Source organism: Phoenix dactylifera, chromosome 3 (assembly GCF_051530095.1).
Source record: "Phoenix dactylifera cultivar Ajwa chromosome 3, Ajwa_hap1_PhDact_Kaust_v1.1, whole genome shotgun sequence".
Lineage (NCBI taxonomy): Eukaryota > Viridiplantae > Streptophyta > Magnoliopsida > Arecales > Arecaceae > Phoenix > Phoenix dactylifera.
Window position 1 is genome coordinate 53929868 of NC_143192.1, and position 19746 is coordinate 53949613.

Genomic DNA, 19746 nt, shown 5'->3' on the forward strand with positions numbered 1-19746 from the left:
ATTGCCCCAATCTGAGAGTGACCACTATATCTTCTGACCTTTTGTGGTCCTCCAACAGTCGACTTCAATTGAAAACTATATGGCTCCTAATTGCTTCAATCTGAGAGTGATCGCTACCTCTGCCGGAGCATCCACAGACCTTTAACCTTCAAATTTTACTTACAAACTGAGCGGAGCGGCACCCCATGGACTTTTGCACGCATGCAACTTATCAGACTTTACGATGCGAGAATACGGAAGAACACGCATGATTTTATACAATCAAATATGATCGCGCATCTCAAAGCAGCTCCAAAGTGCGACTAGATGGCTGTGCGTGCACGAAAGACCTAGATGGTCACGATAGACATTCAGCTCCATCTATCAAGGGCCTGTTCAGTTAAGTTGATCCTCCTGATCAGTATTTTTTAAAAAATTAAAATATACTTGTCCCGAAAGCCATATACTTCTATATAGCTTATACTCTATGTTGCTTTCTTGGAGCAATAACAAGAATTACCCATCCACGACCGCTGCACCTGCACCACTTCAATGACTAATTATTTGGCTTGACATCCACAATCACCAGTTCGCACCACTTTAACATGCTTCGCAGTCACGATCGACAATTCAAATACCTGAAAGCCATCAATGCCTGTCGACGATACATTTTCACATGGCTTGTCGGTTGCCCCAGTCACCCACCCGCACCACTATTTTATCATGGTTGCATGCTTCCCTGTCGGACGACGGCACAAATACAGGACATCCGGTTGCATCAAGCATTTGTACCTTTCCCCTTTCTACGAACCTTTTTTGAAGGCCTTTCATAAATGAAACTAGAATATAGATTGTTCCCAAGCAATCAAGACAATCGGACAAGCAACAATGTCAAGAATCACAGATAGAATAAGTTTATGCGCTTTTTCACCGGTGACTCAAAACTACGAATACAACATGTTTTACGGGACATCATCAAAATAAAATGCCATATTCAGGGCTTCCATCCAGGATCTTGGTTGCACTTAAAATACAAGGGGGGCATCCAACGGTTAACTGCTGATCTCGAGCCCAGGGGCGTGCAGCGTCCCCATGAGCAGCAAAGGATTAAGTGATAACGCAAAGAATCTTGACTCTGGCTTCTCTGTAAGTTTGAAATCAGTGATCTGGTGATCTGGGTTCCTCTGGACCATCCCCTGGGAGCCCAAAGATTCGGAGATTACGGTCCATAGAACCAACAGCCATGTATTTTGCATCCGCTCCAAACTTAACGCATGTCACTTTTCCTGGCCATGGAAGACAGCCGATAAAACGTGAGACCGAGCAAAACAATATATATCGATTGTTAAAATGATTGGCAAAATTTATGATAATAAAAAGCGTATAACGTATCTAGACCTGTGCCTGATAAATCAGCGAGTGTCTTAATCTGATTCCATTCCATCTTTACACTGGCAACTTGGTAGACCCTGCACCAATCCATTTGAAAATAAACCTGATCAATCACCAGAAAGAATTGGATAGAAAAGGCTTTTTGGCAAGCGTGCCCCAGACTCCCATGTTGTGGAAGCATCTGATCATCATCCCTTAAATGTAACATAATTCTGAGACAAATTATTCTGCAAAGGAATTTTCCTGAGAAGCATATACCTTGCATCCGAACCCGCAATTGCAAGATAGTTTCCACTATAGTCGAATTCCACTGCAAATAACAGCATACTTTCTATGCATTAGTAAAAATGCTTAAACTAATTAGCCCGGGAAGAACTAACATATAGACAAGAGTTCCACATACTACTAAGACAGGAATATGAACTCCAGAAATTTAGAATACCATTACAATAATTTTGTAAAATTTCTAGCTCAACAATAGTGCATATTTCATAAATCGAAGACAGCTCCAAAAGGAACTTTACTCTAGCTTATTGGAATTAGAACTTTCAAGCAGATCTTACAAGAAGCAAGCATGGTCAGTGCAGATAAATTTATACAAAAGTTTCAGTTATGGAGTAACAGGACATGAACCATCTAGTTAACTATAAGTATGCTAGAAGTTTATTAGGTGAAGCGAAGATAATTAAAGACCTCATACGTGAGCATGATTGTAGAGGGAAAATGATCTGGGCCTATCCATAACAGTCACGTTATTGTGACGTCAAGATAATCCATGGTTTATTGTGTGAAAATGAAGCAATCAAAAGAATGAGTTTCCATTAAATTTTAGGACAACTATAAATAACAAGATGAGGCATGTGAGGGATTTTCATGACCATATCAGAGTTTTTTTTTTTTTTTTGTTACCAGAGTTTGTCGGAGTATCCGAGTCATAGGGAGTAAAGGATCTGAAATTCCTCAGCTTCCGAAGATCCCACAGCTTAACACCATCAAGAGCTGCAGTCTACTCAATGACACAACACATAAGAACAAGGTGAATAAGTTGTCCATTGATGTTTCAGCATATGCAAAAGAACACACACCGCAAGGAAATAGCCATTTTCAGAAAACGACAAGGCAGTGACTGCTCCAACATGCCCATCAAATTTTGCAACATTTGACTGCAAATAACCATGTTTCCATTAACATAAGGCAAGGACTGCTTAAAAATTTTCAAGAATAGGAACAACATCAGCCAACAAAATATTGTGACTGCAAATGCTGTACGCTTCTACCTGAGATTTTACATCCCAAATTCTAACAAGAGCTTCAGAAGTTCCTGTTCCAAGGATTAGACCATCAGGGTGAAAGGCAGCTGAAGTGTAGCCCTCTTCTCCCGAAGCTTCACCCACCTGCATATGCATCTTATCAATTAGTTATCCTTGGGGTGTTTGCAAGATTGTTTACATGCATGAAGAGAGAGAACACACAGAGAGAGAGAACCTGAGAGAGGCATGATCCAGTAGCAAGATCATAGAAACACCAAGTGTTGTCCAAAGCAGCAGTCACAAAGTACTTATGAGTTGCATGGACTGTGACTGCTTGTACCTGGTTGAAAAGTCAATTTATAAATTAAAATCAGTGGTACGAAGTGTAACTAAAATAGCTTCACCAAGTAACATGCAGAAACAAAAACATCAAGAAAGCTACCATACAAATTCTTGAAACACTCCATGAATAGGATATGAGATAGAATATAGTGCAGCTATGGTGGTAACTAAGCATAAGTCCAGGGTGCACATTGTTTATCTTCCGCTAGTTCTCTTTCAACAGACTAACATTTATGATGAGATGAGTGCTGTGCCCAAAAATTGCTCAGCAAATTCTGTATAGTCATACCTCTAAAACTAAGCAAACTATCTTCGCACCCTTGTTCACGATCCTCCACTCAAACAGTATCTAGGGTTCCTTGAATAATGTGACATCCACACCGGGTAAATCTTTAATTCTTCCTCCTCTTATTAATACTACAGTATGTTCTTGTAAATTATGGTCAATGCCGGGTATTGTAAGAAGTGATTTTTAATCCAGCAGTTAATTGATCAGATCATTGAATTATTTCTCCTAAAATTTGCTTCATTCTTATTTCTACAAACATCTTCTGGTGGGAGGTCGATACCGATTATGTGGCATAGCAATAAATAACTTGTATATCAATATCACATACATAGACATATGTTTCAACTGGTCTTTCACATTTTCAGACTTTTAGATGGTAAATAGAAATGTTTCTTTGAGAAAAAGAAATGCAGTAAATAGAGGGGAAATAGTGACTAGCGCCTAGGGAATGGAAGCAAAATGCCTCTACTTTGTGTGACCCTCTCTGAAAGATTGCAGATAATATTCCATGTGAGACTTGGTCTCACAAATTATCTTCAACACAAATCTTGCAGCAAGTTAGCACATGAAGATTCGATATTAACAAGACCATAGGGAATCATGTCAAGAGCAGTTTCAACCAAACAGTTAGCATAGCCATAGTAAAATACGAACAACTCAACATATAGGGACTACCATATTGCAATTTAAGTGTTTTTTTTTTCGTTGAGGACAAAAACGACGCGATTAATTCCTCATATCTATACAGAAACAGCATATAGTTATGATGGAAAATGATGATATAGAAGAAATCTTAATTTCAAAGATAAGCAACAAGCCATTAATCACCTATTTAATTATATAACTTTAGCTAATATGAACTTTTCAAATTATTGAAATGCCAGTCATGTTTAAAAAGTAAAGATTTCTTGCATGAAACGGGATTGTCATTTATCACCACTTTTATTAGGAAAAAGAACATACAACACCCAAATATTTTGCAACGAAACAAGTTTCTGGAACTGAGATACCTCTGCACTATGGTCCTTCAAGATATGTCGACAATTATAATTCCCATCTTCAGTCCCTTGCCAAACACGAACAGTCTGCAGCAGAATATAAAGCAGTTCAACTCAGAACTGACAATCTTCAGTGTTTACAAATCTTCTAAAATTATATGCAACATCATGTTTCCATTTTTTTGTGATATATCCCACGCTAGATGATGAACTTTGCAACTTTAAATAGTATTTTACAGTTTACTCTTTCTGAAGCACAGCTTATAGTTACATTATTCCATAAACATGGCCATTTTGGAATGTGCAGCATAAGTTACACATATTCTGTTTGTGAAATATACTCGAACAATAACGAAAATAGCGGTGGATTTTCGCCACTATTTAGCTTTTGAAGTCTATAGAGGATCCAAAAACTAGATAATTAACCACACCAGTGTAGAGGACTTTCACTATGCGTATATATGTTTGGAAGCATGCCCATGCAACAGAACGTTATTGCCTTCTTAAACTGTTTGCATTATTGATTAGGAAATAGAAAGTTGAAGACAAGCACTACAAGAGAGAGATGATGACGACACCAGAGAAAGGCACACGAGAGAGGGGGCGGGGGATGGGGGATGAAGTGGACTGCAAAAGGCTTGAATCAACTAATGTAAAAGAAAGATTCCCTAAACAACAACAGTGACCGGGGGCTGGTCCCAATGGTCACACTGCATTTCTTATAAAAAACAGATGTTCTGGTTTTGATTATTGAATGGTGACCCCCAAGCATTTAGACCTGAATAACTTTAGTGCTAGTGGATCTCATTCCCTTTCTTTAAAAAACAATATTGCTGTCAAAAATGGCCACCTGCACGCCTAGGCGCTTAATTTGGCCACGCCGCCAGGCCAAGACCACTTAAACCTTGCTGCTTTAAGGTTTTTTTTCTTCCTGTTTTTTCCTTGTTTAAACCTCCAGATGAAAAATGAAAGAGGGCAGTGAAGGCTACTATCAACCTTGTAGCAACTAGTGGACTTATCAACAACTACCAATAGGTCAATCAGCAGCCCCAAGTTGCAATGATGGATGTAGTGGCCAAGCACTAGCACCAAGTTTGTGTATATTTTTTCCTTTGTTCTTCCTTAGATCAATCCTCATCTTCTTCTCTTTCTAAATTTTCTTTCTCATTTTCTTCTACTCCTACACATTCTTCATCTCACCATTTTTTCCCTTTTCCCCTAATTTTTCCATTTTGTTCTGGTTGTTCCTTTTTTATGTTTGTTTGTTGTGGCCCATCCTGCTGCTACTGCTTCCAACCCTCCTCTTGCTTCTTGCTAGGTGTTGGCCATGTTCTGAGACCTGTTAGTTGTTGTAAGGGCAACAATGTTGTTGCCATTCTCTTTTTATGGATTCTGTTGTTTGAACTTTCTAAGTGTGAAAAATAGGTTTTATGATACCTATATTAGTGAAAACAGGATATATATATATATATATATGATATATTTACAACCTTATTCTTACATGTGATTGAAGGTACTTCAAATAAAAGCTCGGAAGCAAAATTTGCCATCTTGGTACGGATCTCATACCAATACCATTCTATTAGAATGTTAATATACAGTACGGTACGAGATGGCAAGGCATACTAAGTGTCGGTACGATAAGAGACTGCATACTGGTTCAATACCAGTACGGTACATCCAGTACAAAATGATAATAAATAGGTACGACAAACCTTCCTTGGAAGACTTTCCTCCCTATGCAGCTGCTTAAGCACCTAAGTGATTGCCTAGGTCATATAGGGGTCCACCACTTGACCTCACCTAGGCAATTTGACAACCTTTAAAAAAAATAAACGACTCAACCCAATGTTATTTGACCTACCTAGGTTGAGACATCGGACTTGTCACCTAGGTCCAATATTGAAAGTGGGGAAAGCCTGCTTGAACCGTCAAACAAATTTGTTTAGGCATGCAGACCGCTCAATGTTGAATCCCTCACCTAAACCACACAGGTTAAAGTATTGAAAAAAAAGGGGAAGATACACATCTCTAGTTCAATCCCTAAGTCCTAAAATGTTGACCCTTTCTCTTTGATTTGCACTTTAATCTCATCTATGTCCCTTATCTAACACCAACGCAGCTGCTACTTTTGTCACTGTTTCTAGGATAAGGCTGAAACGCCAAATTTCCTCTATGTCCCCGTCTCACTTCCCTCTATCCATCTTGACCACCCAAAGAGAGGTTATCGGTCAATAGGAAGAATAGTCCTGCCACACAGCCTTAGACATTTTTTAGGTCTTCACCAACTGCTATCAGCCATTAACAATGAGGATGCGGGTAGACCCCCTAGTTGTCAACCTAAAACAAGAAATTGAGGCGAACTCTATTTTTTTTTGGAGAAAGGCAATCTCTGGTCTGGGGGAAGGAGGTAGATATGATTTTAAGTTGCCTTATAGAGTCACATTCTTCTCTTAAGTCTTCGTCCACTACTAGTTAGCTACCTGCATGAAGGAGGTAGGTAGGTAGGTAGGTAGCTCCACTGGTTGTTGACCACTGATGTCTAGATGGGTAGTTCGCTAGCTGCAGACTTGTGGTGAGAAGTCAAGATGGTCTATTTTTTGGGGGGAAGGTGATTTCTATTTGTGGGAGGAAAAGAGAAATACAAGGTTCTACACTGTTTGGCTAATTGCAATTGAACCCTAATCCATGACCTAGCTACCAAACCAAGTTGGCATCCAAGTCAGGTTTCATACCCCTACTATAGCCACCTCTCTGAAGCAAAGGAGCTTGCCATCTAATTGGCTGGGGGCAATAACCAGTTGGAGGGCGACTATGAGAACCACCCACCATACATAAGAATATATTCCGCCAACCAAACAAGCAAAAGCAGAAAGACCACATATATCACCTCTGAAAATCACCAACATTCCCACCTACCAGCCCCTCATTGCAACATGCCCACCCACAAGAACATGCATTCAGGCACACAAATACACACTGATTTTTTTTAAAAAAAAAACTGCCAATACTGCTATCCTTTTTCAATTTTCTGCTTCATAGTCTAGGCCATATAACCATTCTAGTTTGTTGGATGAACATGTCCCACCATCATTTTGTTGATAATTTCAGGATGTTAATTCTCAGCCTAAAAAGTGCTATATGAATTTCATATGGTGACAATAATGCCTTGATGTTTTAATATGCATATACATATGTATGTATATTCATACATACATAGGTGTATATATATATATATATATATATATATATAAACCATCCAATTCCATCAACAGAAGGAGGGAACAAACTAGAATGATAGTTTGTGCCCAATGTTCTAAAAACAGCTTCTTGAGGACCCACCTGACATTCTGTATCATGTTTCCATGTGGAGGATGAGATCAATTTATGAATCAATTTTGATATCGCTCGATATTTTCGTTGACTTGCCACATCTTTCCTTGGGTTATAACCACGTTTCTAGGATTCTCCTTATATTTATTACTTTTCAGAATTTATTATTATTGGGCCACCTTAACCTCTATGCGCCTACCTAAACCAAAGCACCCCCTCCATCCATTATTGCTGCAATATTTATGAAAGGTACACACAATGATAGGAAAGGGACTATATAATGATAAAGGGGAATATACAGTGAAGGGAAATCAACAATAAACCAATTCTTTCAGTTATGAGAAGACATATAATGGAGCAATGTTGATTGTAACAAGTAAAGAACTAAACTTAATCAATGCAAATTAATGTAGCATAAGTGCTTGAGGAGAAATAAGTCATTAAAATAAAATTGATTTCAACACTGCTATTTTTTTGCATTGTTGGCAGTTTGTTTAAGCCAGGTTTGAAATCATGCATTAAAGCAAGGATTTAATTTAATACAAAAATGTGACAATCTATCAATGACGTTTCACATGAATGACACCAGCTTGCATACTTAAAATGCCAAAGGTTTGCCTTAAAATGCTCATCATAGATAAGATGAAGTCATGTAAGCTCTGTAATCATGATTCTGTGATAATGCTGAGATTTAGCTTATTCCCTCATAAAGAAGATGTTAGTATAAAACCCCTATTTTTGTTATCTCACTTGCAGAAAAAATAAGCTAGTCACTGAGGTTTGTATTAATATAAACGCCAACATGAAGGACAAAATTCCTTGAATCGCAGCCCATATTTAAGAAACTAATTTTATATTTAAGCTCTCCAAAAATAGCCATGAAGCAGAGTAATTTCCTATAGACAACAAATGAGAATCCTTCAGCAAGCTAATGAAATATGAAACCGAATCAGTAACATATAGGGTAACAGATGCTTAGGTAATCAACAACAATAACAACAACAACAAGATGCTTAGCTGACGACTAACCTTATCTCCCGATCCAGAAATAAAAAGCTCATCTCGAGGTACAAATTTCACACTGGTAACCTAAAATTTCAGTTAAAATACCAATGATATTAGAAGGATTAAAAAAATCGAAGAAAATAAAGAAAGATCGCTGTAATAGATACAGGAGGATGAAAGATGAAAGCATAAACCTTCTTTGAGTGGCCAGTGAGTGTACATATGATCTGACCTGCTGACCTATCAAAAACTACTGCATTTGTATCAATCCCTCCAGTTGCAATTATATCCTGTTAATCATTTAGGAAAATGCTTCAAATGAGACATGCAGACTTCTCAAATTCCAATCACAAAATGTACGTAATATTTTTTTTCAAAATGGCAGCTATATTCATAAAACTATGCACAAAAATTTTTACATCCAACAAAATGAAATGGAAAAACCATTATTCTGTGAAGTTTCATATTTCTTTTAATGTTCACCGAACACTGTGTATGGAATATATAGATAATATGCATAGGTGACATCTCAATACATATATGCATGATATGCATAGGTAAAATCACAATACATTTCTGCCCAATTAAAATATTAAAAAAGAAAATTTAAGCATGCAATTTATATTTCTCAGTGGTACACAAACATATATATGTATATTTAATACATTATATATATACATATATACACGCATACACACACATACATATATAATAAGGAAAATAACAAACAATAAACCTAGTCATCTGGTGTCCTTGCACTATTCATGCATATTCTGAGATTCAATAAACATTAGCAATGTGAAAGTAATAACATGAATTTTCAAAAAAATATGATTTCTCTTCCAAAGGAAATAACAAACTACATAACCACCAAGCTTTATCATACATATGTGATGCTGGTCGTTATTCTAAAGACTTCCTAAAAACAACATGGTATCTGTCTACAAAGTATCTGTCAGATTATGCAGAATAGCTCTGGCCACTTCAAAGCAGCACCGCAAAAAACATAAGCCGAGCCAAGTACTAAGGAGCTCACCTGTGCTTATTATTATAAAAGGACTATTGGGCCCAAGCTGAGCTTTGGCAACATCTGTTCAAGCTTCGCTCATCTGTTAACTGAACAAGCTTGTCATCTGTGAGTCAAGCTCTCAATGATTTTGAGCTTGGCTCATTTCCTTACCGAACAAGCTAGATCAATCCATGCAATTGAGCAAAGCTTGAGCTACTCATGAACAGCTCCGATCATTTTAAGCCCAAATGCAAACTTGTGGATCTTATCCCAAAAAAAAAAGCTTTTTAGACTAGAGGACAAGTCCAAAAAGTGAAAACCCTTTCCTCATGTCAGATAATTGCCGTATCAGGTCACATAATGTTTCACCTTTTCATCCACATGGCTATGCACAATCCTTTCCCCATGCACAAGAAGTCTGTTACCATGCATGGGTGTGTGCAGAAACATAGTACATGCATACATTGTTCACACAAGGACACACAAAAGCATGATAATAGGTCAGAGAACAGAAAATTATTAATGTGTACCTTTGAAGGATGGATATCGACAGATACAATGCCTGGCTTGTTAGTCTTGTGAAGGGGATGGCTAGAGATTTGTGTGTATCTCTCCAGCGCATCAATGGGTGCCAATGTTGGTGAAATCTAGCAAACACAAGATATGGATCAAATTGTAGCAATTAAGAAGCAACTGTAAAAAGTCACACCCTTGATATACAACAACTCCCTCTCTCCCTCTCTCCCTCATCCAGTATATTAATATACAATCACTCTCTCTCTCTCTCTCTCCCTCTCATCCAGCAATATTAATATACAACCACTCCCTTGCTCCCTCCTTCCCTTGGGATCCCCCCCCCCACCCCCAATCCATGTGCATGTGTGTGCTCATATCTTTGTGCTCCATTTCTATCAATAAAGTTTGGTTCCAGCCATTTCTTCTACAAATCAAGATGCCATAATGTTGGGTAATAATGATGAAAAAGAGAGCTGCTAGAGTTGCATAGCAAAAGAATAACTACCTGCCGCTTCTTCCGCTGTCCTGAAAGCATAGCATTACACTCTGTAAGTTCTGCAATCATAGCAGGATTTATACCTGGACGAATTCTCTTCCCATCAGGGCCTAACTCCTCTTCTGCAGCTACAAGTACAATAAAGCAAATTCTTAAGATATGGAACCAATTCCTGCTGTACCACCAAAGCTCAATTACAACACAGCAAATAACAGAAACCTCTTTTCCCATTGCTGACAATATTGTTTGCATTAGCAGCAGATGCTATAGATGACGGAATCTGTCTTTCAGCCTGAGCCAAGAGAATTCTGGCCTCATCCCTTTCCTTCTTTAGTCTTGCTATAACACGGCATGCAGCATCGTGCTGGAAAATAAATGCAAAGGAAGAAATTGAAGTGACTCATGATAATAAAAGATTTCTTAAAGATTGCACAGACCAAACTAGAGAACACAAAAAAGACTTCAAACTAAAGTAGATATACTATATCAAAGATAAAGGCAAAACTAAATGTCATTTGCCTCTAACATCAACTGCTACCAAGCAGAATAGAACATAGAAGGGCTATATTCAGTGCCAGAATATGCCGCTAATCACAAAAACAAAATAATGCAATTAACTAATACCTGGTATAGGGCATGACTTAGCTCTTGCCTTGCTGTATGCAACTGCTGTTCCAGAGCAAAATTGGAGAGCATCAAAGCATCCCACTCCTGCCATCCATAGATGGAAATAAGGGTTGAGAAAATTATAGAGTTAAATCTAGACAACTGGTAGCTAAATTAGCATCAGCAGACCAAAAGTTAAAATTGTTTAAAAGCATATAACCTTACATAAGCAAAATGAAGATCCAAAGATACAGATATTATGGTGAACAAACAATATGGATTATCACAGCCATAACACTTACCGAACATGATTACCTGATCAGTAGTTTCAATATCTAAAGCAAGCTTTCAGAAAAATTAAAAGGCAGAATTGTCCTTGATCTTTCAGGTTCCAGAATATCAGGAAAAAAATTCATTAGTGATCTTCCATGTTTCAATTGCCATTGGAGCATACAGAAAAAATACATTCTAAACTCAAGCTAGGTTGAAGATCATATCCTCTTCATTCTTCTTGGAAAGCCATTTTTCAATTAATAATATGTTATCACATCAAAAGTGGTAAATACATTGTCCTTGTGGAAGAAAAAGCAGAAATTAGAAAGAAGGAAGAAATAAAAAAGTAGAACCGCATTATGAGAAACTATGTGCTCAACTACATAAGAAGGTTGCCTTTTAAATCCCTCAACCCAAAAGGCCAATATTCCAAATCATATAGTGTGGCATACTATTTACATCCAGCCAGAAATTGTCAAAATTTAAGTGATCTCTCATGCAAATATCAAATATCCCACCATATCATGGTTTACACATACCTCTGTATGTTAATCACAATGCTCTTTTGAGTAGGTGTCCAGTCTTCCACATTATAAGGTGGAAAGATAATGGCATAATAAATTCCATATCAAGTTACTATGAGACCAAAAATAAGATTCAATGTCTCCATATTGGAGCCTTGCTGTTGCTTGTAATGTTCCGATTCCTTTCAGTAGGGTCACACTCCTTAATAATATCTTCCAAAGTCTATGCATCCAAACAAAATCATGAATTCCAAACCTTCTTGGTCTAAAGAACACTAACTTGCAGTTTCTCGGTTGGTATTGAATCTATTGATCATAGACCCGGTTTTAATTATATATAAATATGAATAGCACAGGATGTTGTTCTCATTTTGTGATAAGACTAGCTATGGTTTAAGGCCAAAAGTCAGTTGAGAACATTGTTGGCTTATTCCACCATTTAGCATTACTCACATGGAGATGCAATATGCTCATCTTGTTTACGGTTGTAAAAAATAAAATAAAATAAAATAAAATAAAATAAGCTTCAGTCTCTCATCCTCAATGAGCCATTGAACTTATCACATAAAACCATGCTGCATAGGGAGGTTGCAAAAAGCTATATGAGCTATTATGTGGCAAAACATTCATTAACCAAAGATGTATTCCTTAAGTCTGCATTTTGTTGTTGCCTAAAGAGAGGTTAAATGGAACAAAAGGTGGAAAGGCTTCTTTAACCCTTCTATTCCACTTTAACCCACAAAACGCTAGAACAGCTACGAATTTATTGAGGACAAAATAGATAATTTAAAAACTTGACAGCTACTTTTCCACTTAACTTGGAGTAAATTATTCCACGCTACAGCTTGGAATAGTTAATTCTGAAGTAAAGAGGGTTAGGAGGAATAACCTTTTTCCTCTAGATTGACTTGTTACACAAAATACAGCCTAAAAGCATTAGCACCCCATGTCATGGTTATAGCAGAAATAACTCTTTACTTTCTATTTGTAAATTCAAAAAAAAAAAAGAAAAATATATGGAAATGTCAAAATAAGACAAGCACATCCTACCTACAAATGCTGTATAACCACAATAGCAGCCTGCACTCACGTAAGCATTGATCTACATGAGGCAAGATGAGCTTCATATGTTTAGAATGGTTTCATTGTGAATGCATATATGCACAATGCTTGCAAGGCAACCGCTGCACATGAAAATGGCTAACATTCGTATGCTGATAGAGATCACACATTTTTTTGGGATGATAATTCAGCCTTTAAATTCGAGTGAAACGAGCCTTTGTTTTCCAGAGTTAGCTTGAATTGTTTTCTTCCAACTTTGATAAGTTTTATTCAATGCCTAGTTACAAGACAAATAGTGTAATTCCAGGAGAAGCCAAAACATACTTTAACAAAGGAGGCAGACGAGGAGGAGGACTTCAAATCTTGCTCCTGACATTAACCACACCCAGGTCCCAACTAGCCCATGCAACCAAACTTTCAAAAAATAATAATTGTTAATTTCTCAGCTTCTAAATTTCCTAATGCCAGCTACATCCACTTTATGTAATTGCTATTGATTCCATAATCCCCAATTATTTCCTAAAGTTGACTTCATATGAAAAGGATTAAAGGGAATAAGGGAAAAAATGAAGCATCTTAGAGGCCAGTACAAAGGGAGATCTTCAATGGCCACCAAAATGTAAAACCTCCCAAAAAAGATCAAAATATAACTGATAAATATCTCAGAATTAGTTTTATGTAGTTTTCTAGAAAGGCATCCTTAAGAACTCGGAGAGTATGAAGCAAAAGGATCCTACTTCTGTTTTACTCAACCTTGAGTAAAGTTTTTTAGGTCAGACAGTACTCTACGCCAACTCTTAACTTATTTTTTGAGATGTCATCTTTACCAATCCACTAAGATATAACCGCAACCTATTTTATTTTGAATCTGTGACCTAATCTTAGAATCAACCTTAACAAAAGCACCTGGCTTGGGCTTAGTGCAGGCAAGAGTCATATGGCTATTGGAGTAAATTTGCAGATGTGAATAGTACATCACCTTCTAATTATTTGGTTTTCTTGTTGATGTTACAGAAGCCACAGGTGCATCGGGATCCCATCTTGGAGCATTTTGATAAAAGAAAAAACTAACAGGGTGTAAGAGTCCACTGCCCTCTTCTAAAAGTAAGATAAGAGTAACCATTTTCTTGATTCTCCAAAATTGTACTTTCTTTCTGTTCATAACCATGAAAACCATTAATTTCAAGCTAGAGCGGATATATAGTAATTTCCATGGATTAACGGAATAAAGTCACAATAGAAAGAAAGAGGGATTGGTACTTGGAATGGTGTTTGGAATTCAAAGAATAAGAACAAGACTTTTGCTAGGTAAATAATTAGAAGAATAGATGATGATGAGGTAAGATTTTAGAAGAGTCGCTAGTCGCTACTATAAATTGGTATTATCTCGGTATGAATTTTTGGATGGGTATAGAAAGTTTGAAACCTTTACTATTTTTGGAGCCTGTTTTGAGCATGTGTTAAGGTTTACTACAGGTAGGCAGAATTATATGATATTGCAGATTGGTAGATGGTGGCATCATTATCTTAGGTGCCTTTGGCAAGAGAATTCTGGTGTGAAGCAAATGGTGGGGAGGTGTGGAGCCATGTTAAATAATAACTTTGTAGGGAAGGAACACAGCTCTTGACCCTGCTTGCATGGCCAAGAAAATAAATGGATGTTCCAACTACTAAGACTGGATTTAGAGGCTAAATGGGCTTTGCATGCTAGTTCCTTATTTCAATCCTTCAAGCACAAAAGATGCACTAACCAGATGAAGAAGTGGCATCAACCGGTTTGACTTAATCAAGGCATTTACTTGAAGCACTGAGCTTTTGATAATCACCATAATAGCAAATAAAGGGATTGAAGTGGAGAAATGCTCTCTCTATGCAGCTTAATTTATAAATTCAATAGTCACCTACTATTTCACTGCAAATTAATTAGCAGAATGAAGATGTGATTGATGTAGATTGTGCATGACACAACGCGCCTAGTCATTCTCTAAAAGATGGCTCATTGGACCTTGAACATTACAGGTTTCTCCTATGTTAATCATTACTTCCAAATTGAAATCTCAGTAACATGCAAAAATAATACTGCTTCTTGATTGATTAGAATTCAGATAGCAATGTCTTCCAAAAGAGCAACACTGTAATTTGTTGTGTTTCAGTGTTTCATGCATTGTTGATGGGAAAAGTATTCCTCTCCAAACTTTACCTCTTACTCAAATTTAATGTTATATTATTTGCTTTTCCAGAAAGATGGCATAAATTAATGATTGTAATGCTTAATTAACACCAGAAACATTAAAAAAAAGGTTCATACTATCTGTTATAGCACAATTTAACCTCTTTTTCTGGGTAAACCAGTATAATTTAACTTTTACATGCATTGCTCCATTACACCTTCCTATATCTAGTGGAATGACCAAAACCTCATTGATTGCATCTTATTTGCGTTCCATATGCTGTAAGGGCATTACATAGTTCAATATCTATATCATTGAATAAGTGATGTGACACATCCATGTGGATAAACTTAAACAATGTATTTAGAGTATGTTACAGAAAGCCCGACATCCAGATCAAATCATCGGAATAAATAACTTCTAGGGTGAATATGCCTTTATCATTTTATATATGTTTTAAGTAAAATAAATAAATAAGATTGAGGTATAAATCGATGGGCCTTTTTTTTACTTTAACTGTGAAGGAAAACACAAACAACTCAGGCATCTAAATGTTCAAATGATTTTAGTACATCTGTTAAAAATTGCAATTCTACTAAATGTAACCTTGTAGGCTAAAATGTTGGCATTTTTTTACTTGCATGCTTAGGGCTAGAATTAAAACAATTTTAGCTAACAAAAAGAGCATGACTATTGATAATGCTCTCCCATCCATCACTGAGAAGTAACTTAGGTTTGCTGAGCAAGTGAAACATGTTCTCCACTGCATGGCTCGCGATGAAACATGCAGTCTTCAAGATCTGCTTCTGGATATAATCATTTCTAGGGCTATCTTTCGAGACCTTTAAATTTAAAATCATGATTTTAATCCTCTTTCCCCATCTAAAGAATTTGAATTTTGAGAGTTGTGACCTTCTAGGAGAAGTTTGGTTGTTGAAAAAGAAGAAGAAGAAGAAGAAGCAGATTACAAAACAGAAAAGCATAAGATGGTAACAATAGAGAAATATGGCATCACGACCTTAGGGCTTGTCTAAATTACAGTATCCTACCAGAATTTGACATTATGTAACTGCAATTTGTAACTTTAGAAAGCATGTCAAATTATAATTATCATGATTTAGAAGCACACCCAAGCTTACCCTAATGACACAATAAACTGCCATATGGCATGAACTCCGAACAAAATTTGGAAGACACTACCACATTTTATCATAAAATTTCAATTTACGATCTTAGGGCTTATCTAAATTGCAGTAATACCACCAAAATTTGATATTATGCAACCACAATTTGTAATTTTAGAAAGCATGCCAAATTATACATATCACGATTTAGTAGCACACAAGCTCCCTAAATGACCTGATGAACTGCCATATTGGCATCAACTCCAAATACAAATTCAAATCCATCAGAATATCACACTCAAGCTCAAGAAGAAAAATTTGTGTCTAAGATATGAAGTCTTCTTTTGGAAGCAGAAAATAAATTCATCAACAAACTCCAAATTATCACAGCGAGAATTTCTTAGTATTTAGTAGGAATAAAATTTTTTTATAAAAAATACTATCCTTTTAAAACATGATGACAAGAACTGGTCATATCAAAATCAGAGAGTTTAAGACGCCTACATTTTGGAACATTCCAAGCAGCCCAGGGATGCTTGCAGCCTGCAAGGGTCTAGGCTTCACCACCTGCAAAGAAAAGATACATTATGATATCATCCTAAAGTATTAGCAGTGCAAGAGGAAGACTTTAGTAATCACTGTTAGTGCATATTAGGCACCCGAATCATTGTTATTGTACCAGAATATATTCTGGATAATTAACGGAACACTTTTGCATTCAGTTCTAGGTCTCACAGGTCCCCTTCTATAATATGATAACACATACCAACATCCACTCCTATTTTCCAACTTAAATCTTTTCTTCTCAATTTACTATGCATTAACTGTCACGTTATCATTGTACATTATGCTAGAACTTTATGTGACTATTTTATTTTAGCATGACTTGCCAAACACAATCATAGAGTCAGCTGAGACAACCTGTATCAATCTAAATTCAGGCTGATCTAAAGGAAAGGTCAGCTAGGTGCAAAGTTGATATCCAAATATGTATTTCTTTACCATAACTCATGCAAGTTTGTGCTTAAGAACAAATCTCTGTCAGAGGTGCACAACTAAGTTCAGCCCTTCTTAACTCCTGTTCATTTTCCTAATGAAACCTAATAGAAAGTTTGGGCTTCTCTTGCAAACCAAAATTTGACGGCATGCTTGAATCAAAAAGAATCAAGGTCAAGAGTAAGCAAATCTAGATCTGAGTATTCAAACATATCTGGGATCGACAGTCACGTGCCAACTTCTACAAAAAAAAAATAATACATAACTTCAATTCACTGACACCCAAACAAAAACTATATTACATGACAGCATCAATAACAAAGAAAATGGATAGACTATTGGAAAGTGTAAGTTTGTTTTGAACCCAATCATCTGTTATGGTGATGCAAGAAAACATGCAAAGTAATGTAATGTCTCTATAATTTAGGGGTTCCATTGACGGAAACCTACAGTTGGGTTACAAATAAGTCTTTCAAAATCACAATCTTTTAAAACTGCCACCAAGATGGTGAAAAACCGGTTATCCAGACAAATCCACATAAAGAAAAGATGGTAACCGTGTTTGTTAGAATGGAGGTAGAACGATGGTCAGAGCCAATTAACCGTTTTGCATGTAGCCTTTTACCCAAGGGAACGCCTAATAATACCCAAGGTTTTAGTCTTTTTGTTTTTTCTTCTTTTAAGCGCGCTGATAGTGACTAAATTAAGAAGCATCGATAACGAGATTAACCTTGTTCGTCTTCACGGGCAAGATATCATCCATCGTGAGCTCCTCCTTTGTAACAGGGCACTTCCCATAATCCTAAACAAAAATTACCAAACAACAATTCCAAAAGGATAAAAAGAAACAAATCGCATCAATTAGACTAAAATCAAACCAAAATACCTAGAAAGGAAAAAAAATATAGAACCAAGAAAGGCATCAGATTCAAGATCGAAACTATTACCGCAATGTAGCGCTCGATCAGCCGGCGCTCGAACAGAAGCCCGGATTTCTTCGATAGCACCGGTTCCTCCGGCACTTCTCCGGAGACTGCAGAAGAGAGAAGAAGGGTCAGTTCACGAGAAAAATGGGAGGAAGCAAGACGAATAAACGCTAGGGTTTTGGGTGGCGGAGAGACTGGGGGGGATGAGAGCGTACTCGCACAGATCATGGCGGCGCCGAGCTAGGGTTTCGGCTTCGCCGGGGCCCGTTAGGAGGAGGAGGAGGAGGAGGAGGACGGTAGGGTTTTGGGAGCGCCGGGGAGGGGAGAGGGAGAGGCGCAAGAAGTGGGAGGTGTAGGGTTTGATTTATTATAAAACGGAGCTCCGGGTTTCGTTGGCCTGGGTTCCGAATTCTGATGCAAACCCGGCTGTAAATGTAATTTTCACATGGAGTCGCTGTTTCATTTGGATTCGACGGTGGCTTTGCAAGGATTTCAAGCTTACAAATAAAAAATCCTACTAACATAGTACTGCTGGCAAATTAAGTTACCAAGGAGGGGGGGAAAGCATAAATACATACACAAAAACATACACCACGTACATACTGATAAGGGGCAAAATGGATCGTCCTGCTCACAACGAAGGGACCACTCAATTTCGGCCAAATGGACCCCCTGAATATCGGCCCCCGCCAAGAGCCAATCCAAGCCCAGACTCCGCCGAAGGTACAGTTGACCCCGGCCAAATTTCTCCATTGCCGCGGCCCACAGTAACCCTCGGGACGCCCCGACCAAGCTCGGGGCGCCTCCTGTATTCGCCAACCAAGCTCGGGGCGCCTCTTGTATTCGTCGACTCGCCCCGACTAAGCTCGGGGCACCTCCTATATTCGCCGACTCATCCCGATCGAGCTCAGGGTGCCCTTTCCAATAATACGCCCCAACCCTTAAGCTCGGGGCGCCCTATCGAGCACACCTCGAAACCCGAGATGCCAGGCTAGTCTCAACACCTGTCAAGCCGATCTCGCCAAATGCATGATGCGACCTCTTGACGAGCTCGGCTTTGCCAACGGCCACACCTATGTGCGTGCTCACGCCCTCCTATATAGTCGTACATTGCGATGCCACCACGTCATACTTTGCTTGCTAGCCCATGACAGTCGAGGATAGCACCGTACTACTCCAGCCATACCCTGCTACGACTGTCGACGCCTTACTCCTCATAGGGACGAATCGCACCATGCGCCACAAGCAAGCTCTGGTTGCACGCCATCCCCACTCATGATGGAAACGGGCCATACCTCTACTATCTAAGCACCCCTACCGGGACTATAAATAGCCCCGTCAGGTAACACCTAAGGGACTTTTAGCTGGACCACCCGAGTTCCACACTAACTTGATCGTCGGAAGGCCCTCACTGAAAACACCGGTGAGGCTTTGTACAGGTTCACCGCCGACCGG

General features: G+C 38.0%; 1 protein-coding gene across 2 annotated transcripts; it reads right to left on the reverse strand.

Moving 5' to 3' along the window:
* Window positions 1–884: 884 nt before the first annotated feature.
* Window positions 885–18807, reverse strand: LOC103715421 (pre-mRNA-processing factor 19-like). 2 transcript variants are annotated; one of them, XM_008803029.6, is made up of 18 exons: window positions 18507–18807; window positions 18313–18398; window positions 18096–18167; window positions 16874–16936; window positions 11234–11320; window positions 10829–10973; window positions 10619–10737; window positions 10128–10244; window positions 8783–8878; window positions 8613–8672; window positions 4263–4337; window positions 2857–2961; window positions 2649–2765; window positions 2457–2534; window positions 2281–2377; window positions 1630–1681; window positions 1378–1448; window positions 885–1265 (listed from the first exon to the last, which is right to left on the reverse strand). In XM_008803029.6, exons 1-18 carry the CDS (start codon window positions 18517–18519, stop codon window positions 1138–1140), a joined length of 1581 nt encoding a protein of 526 aa, XP_008801251.1. In that variant the 5' UTR covers window positions 18520–18807; the 3' UTR covers window positions 885–1137. The 2 variants fall into 2 exon arrangements, with proteins under 2 accessions (XP_008801251.1, XP_038973040.1); XM_039117112.3 differs by having other exon boundaries at window positions 10619–10731; window positions 18507–18675.
* Between the last annotated feature and the right edge of the window lie 939 nt (window positions 18808–19746).

What these genes read in the sequence shown, in the direction of transcription:
- LOC103715421 (XM_008803029.6), bottom strand. An exon ending in TGTCAGCAATGGGAAAAGAG is followed by an intron (nt 10,738 to 10,828) that starts GTTTCTGTTATT and finishes TTGTACTTGTAG; the next exon opens with CTGCAGAAGAGGAGTTAGGC. An exon ending in CGCTGATTTATCAGGCACAG is followed by an intron (nt 1,266 to 1,377) that starts GTCTAGATACGT and finishes TTCCATGGCCAG; the next exon opens with GAAAAGTGACATGCGTTAAG.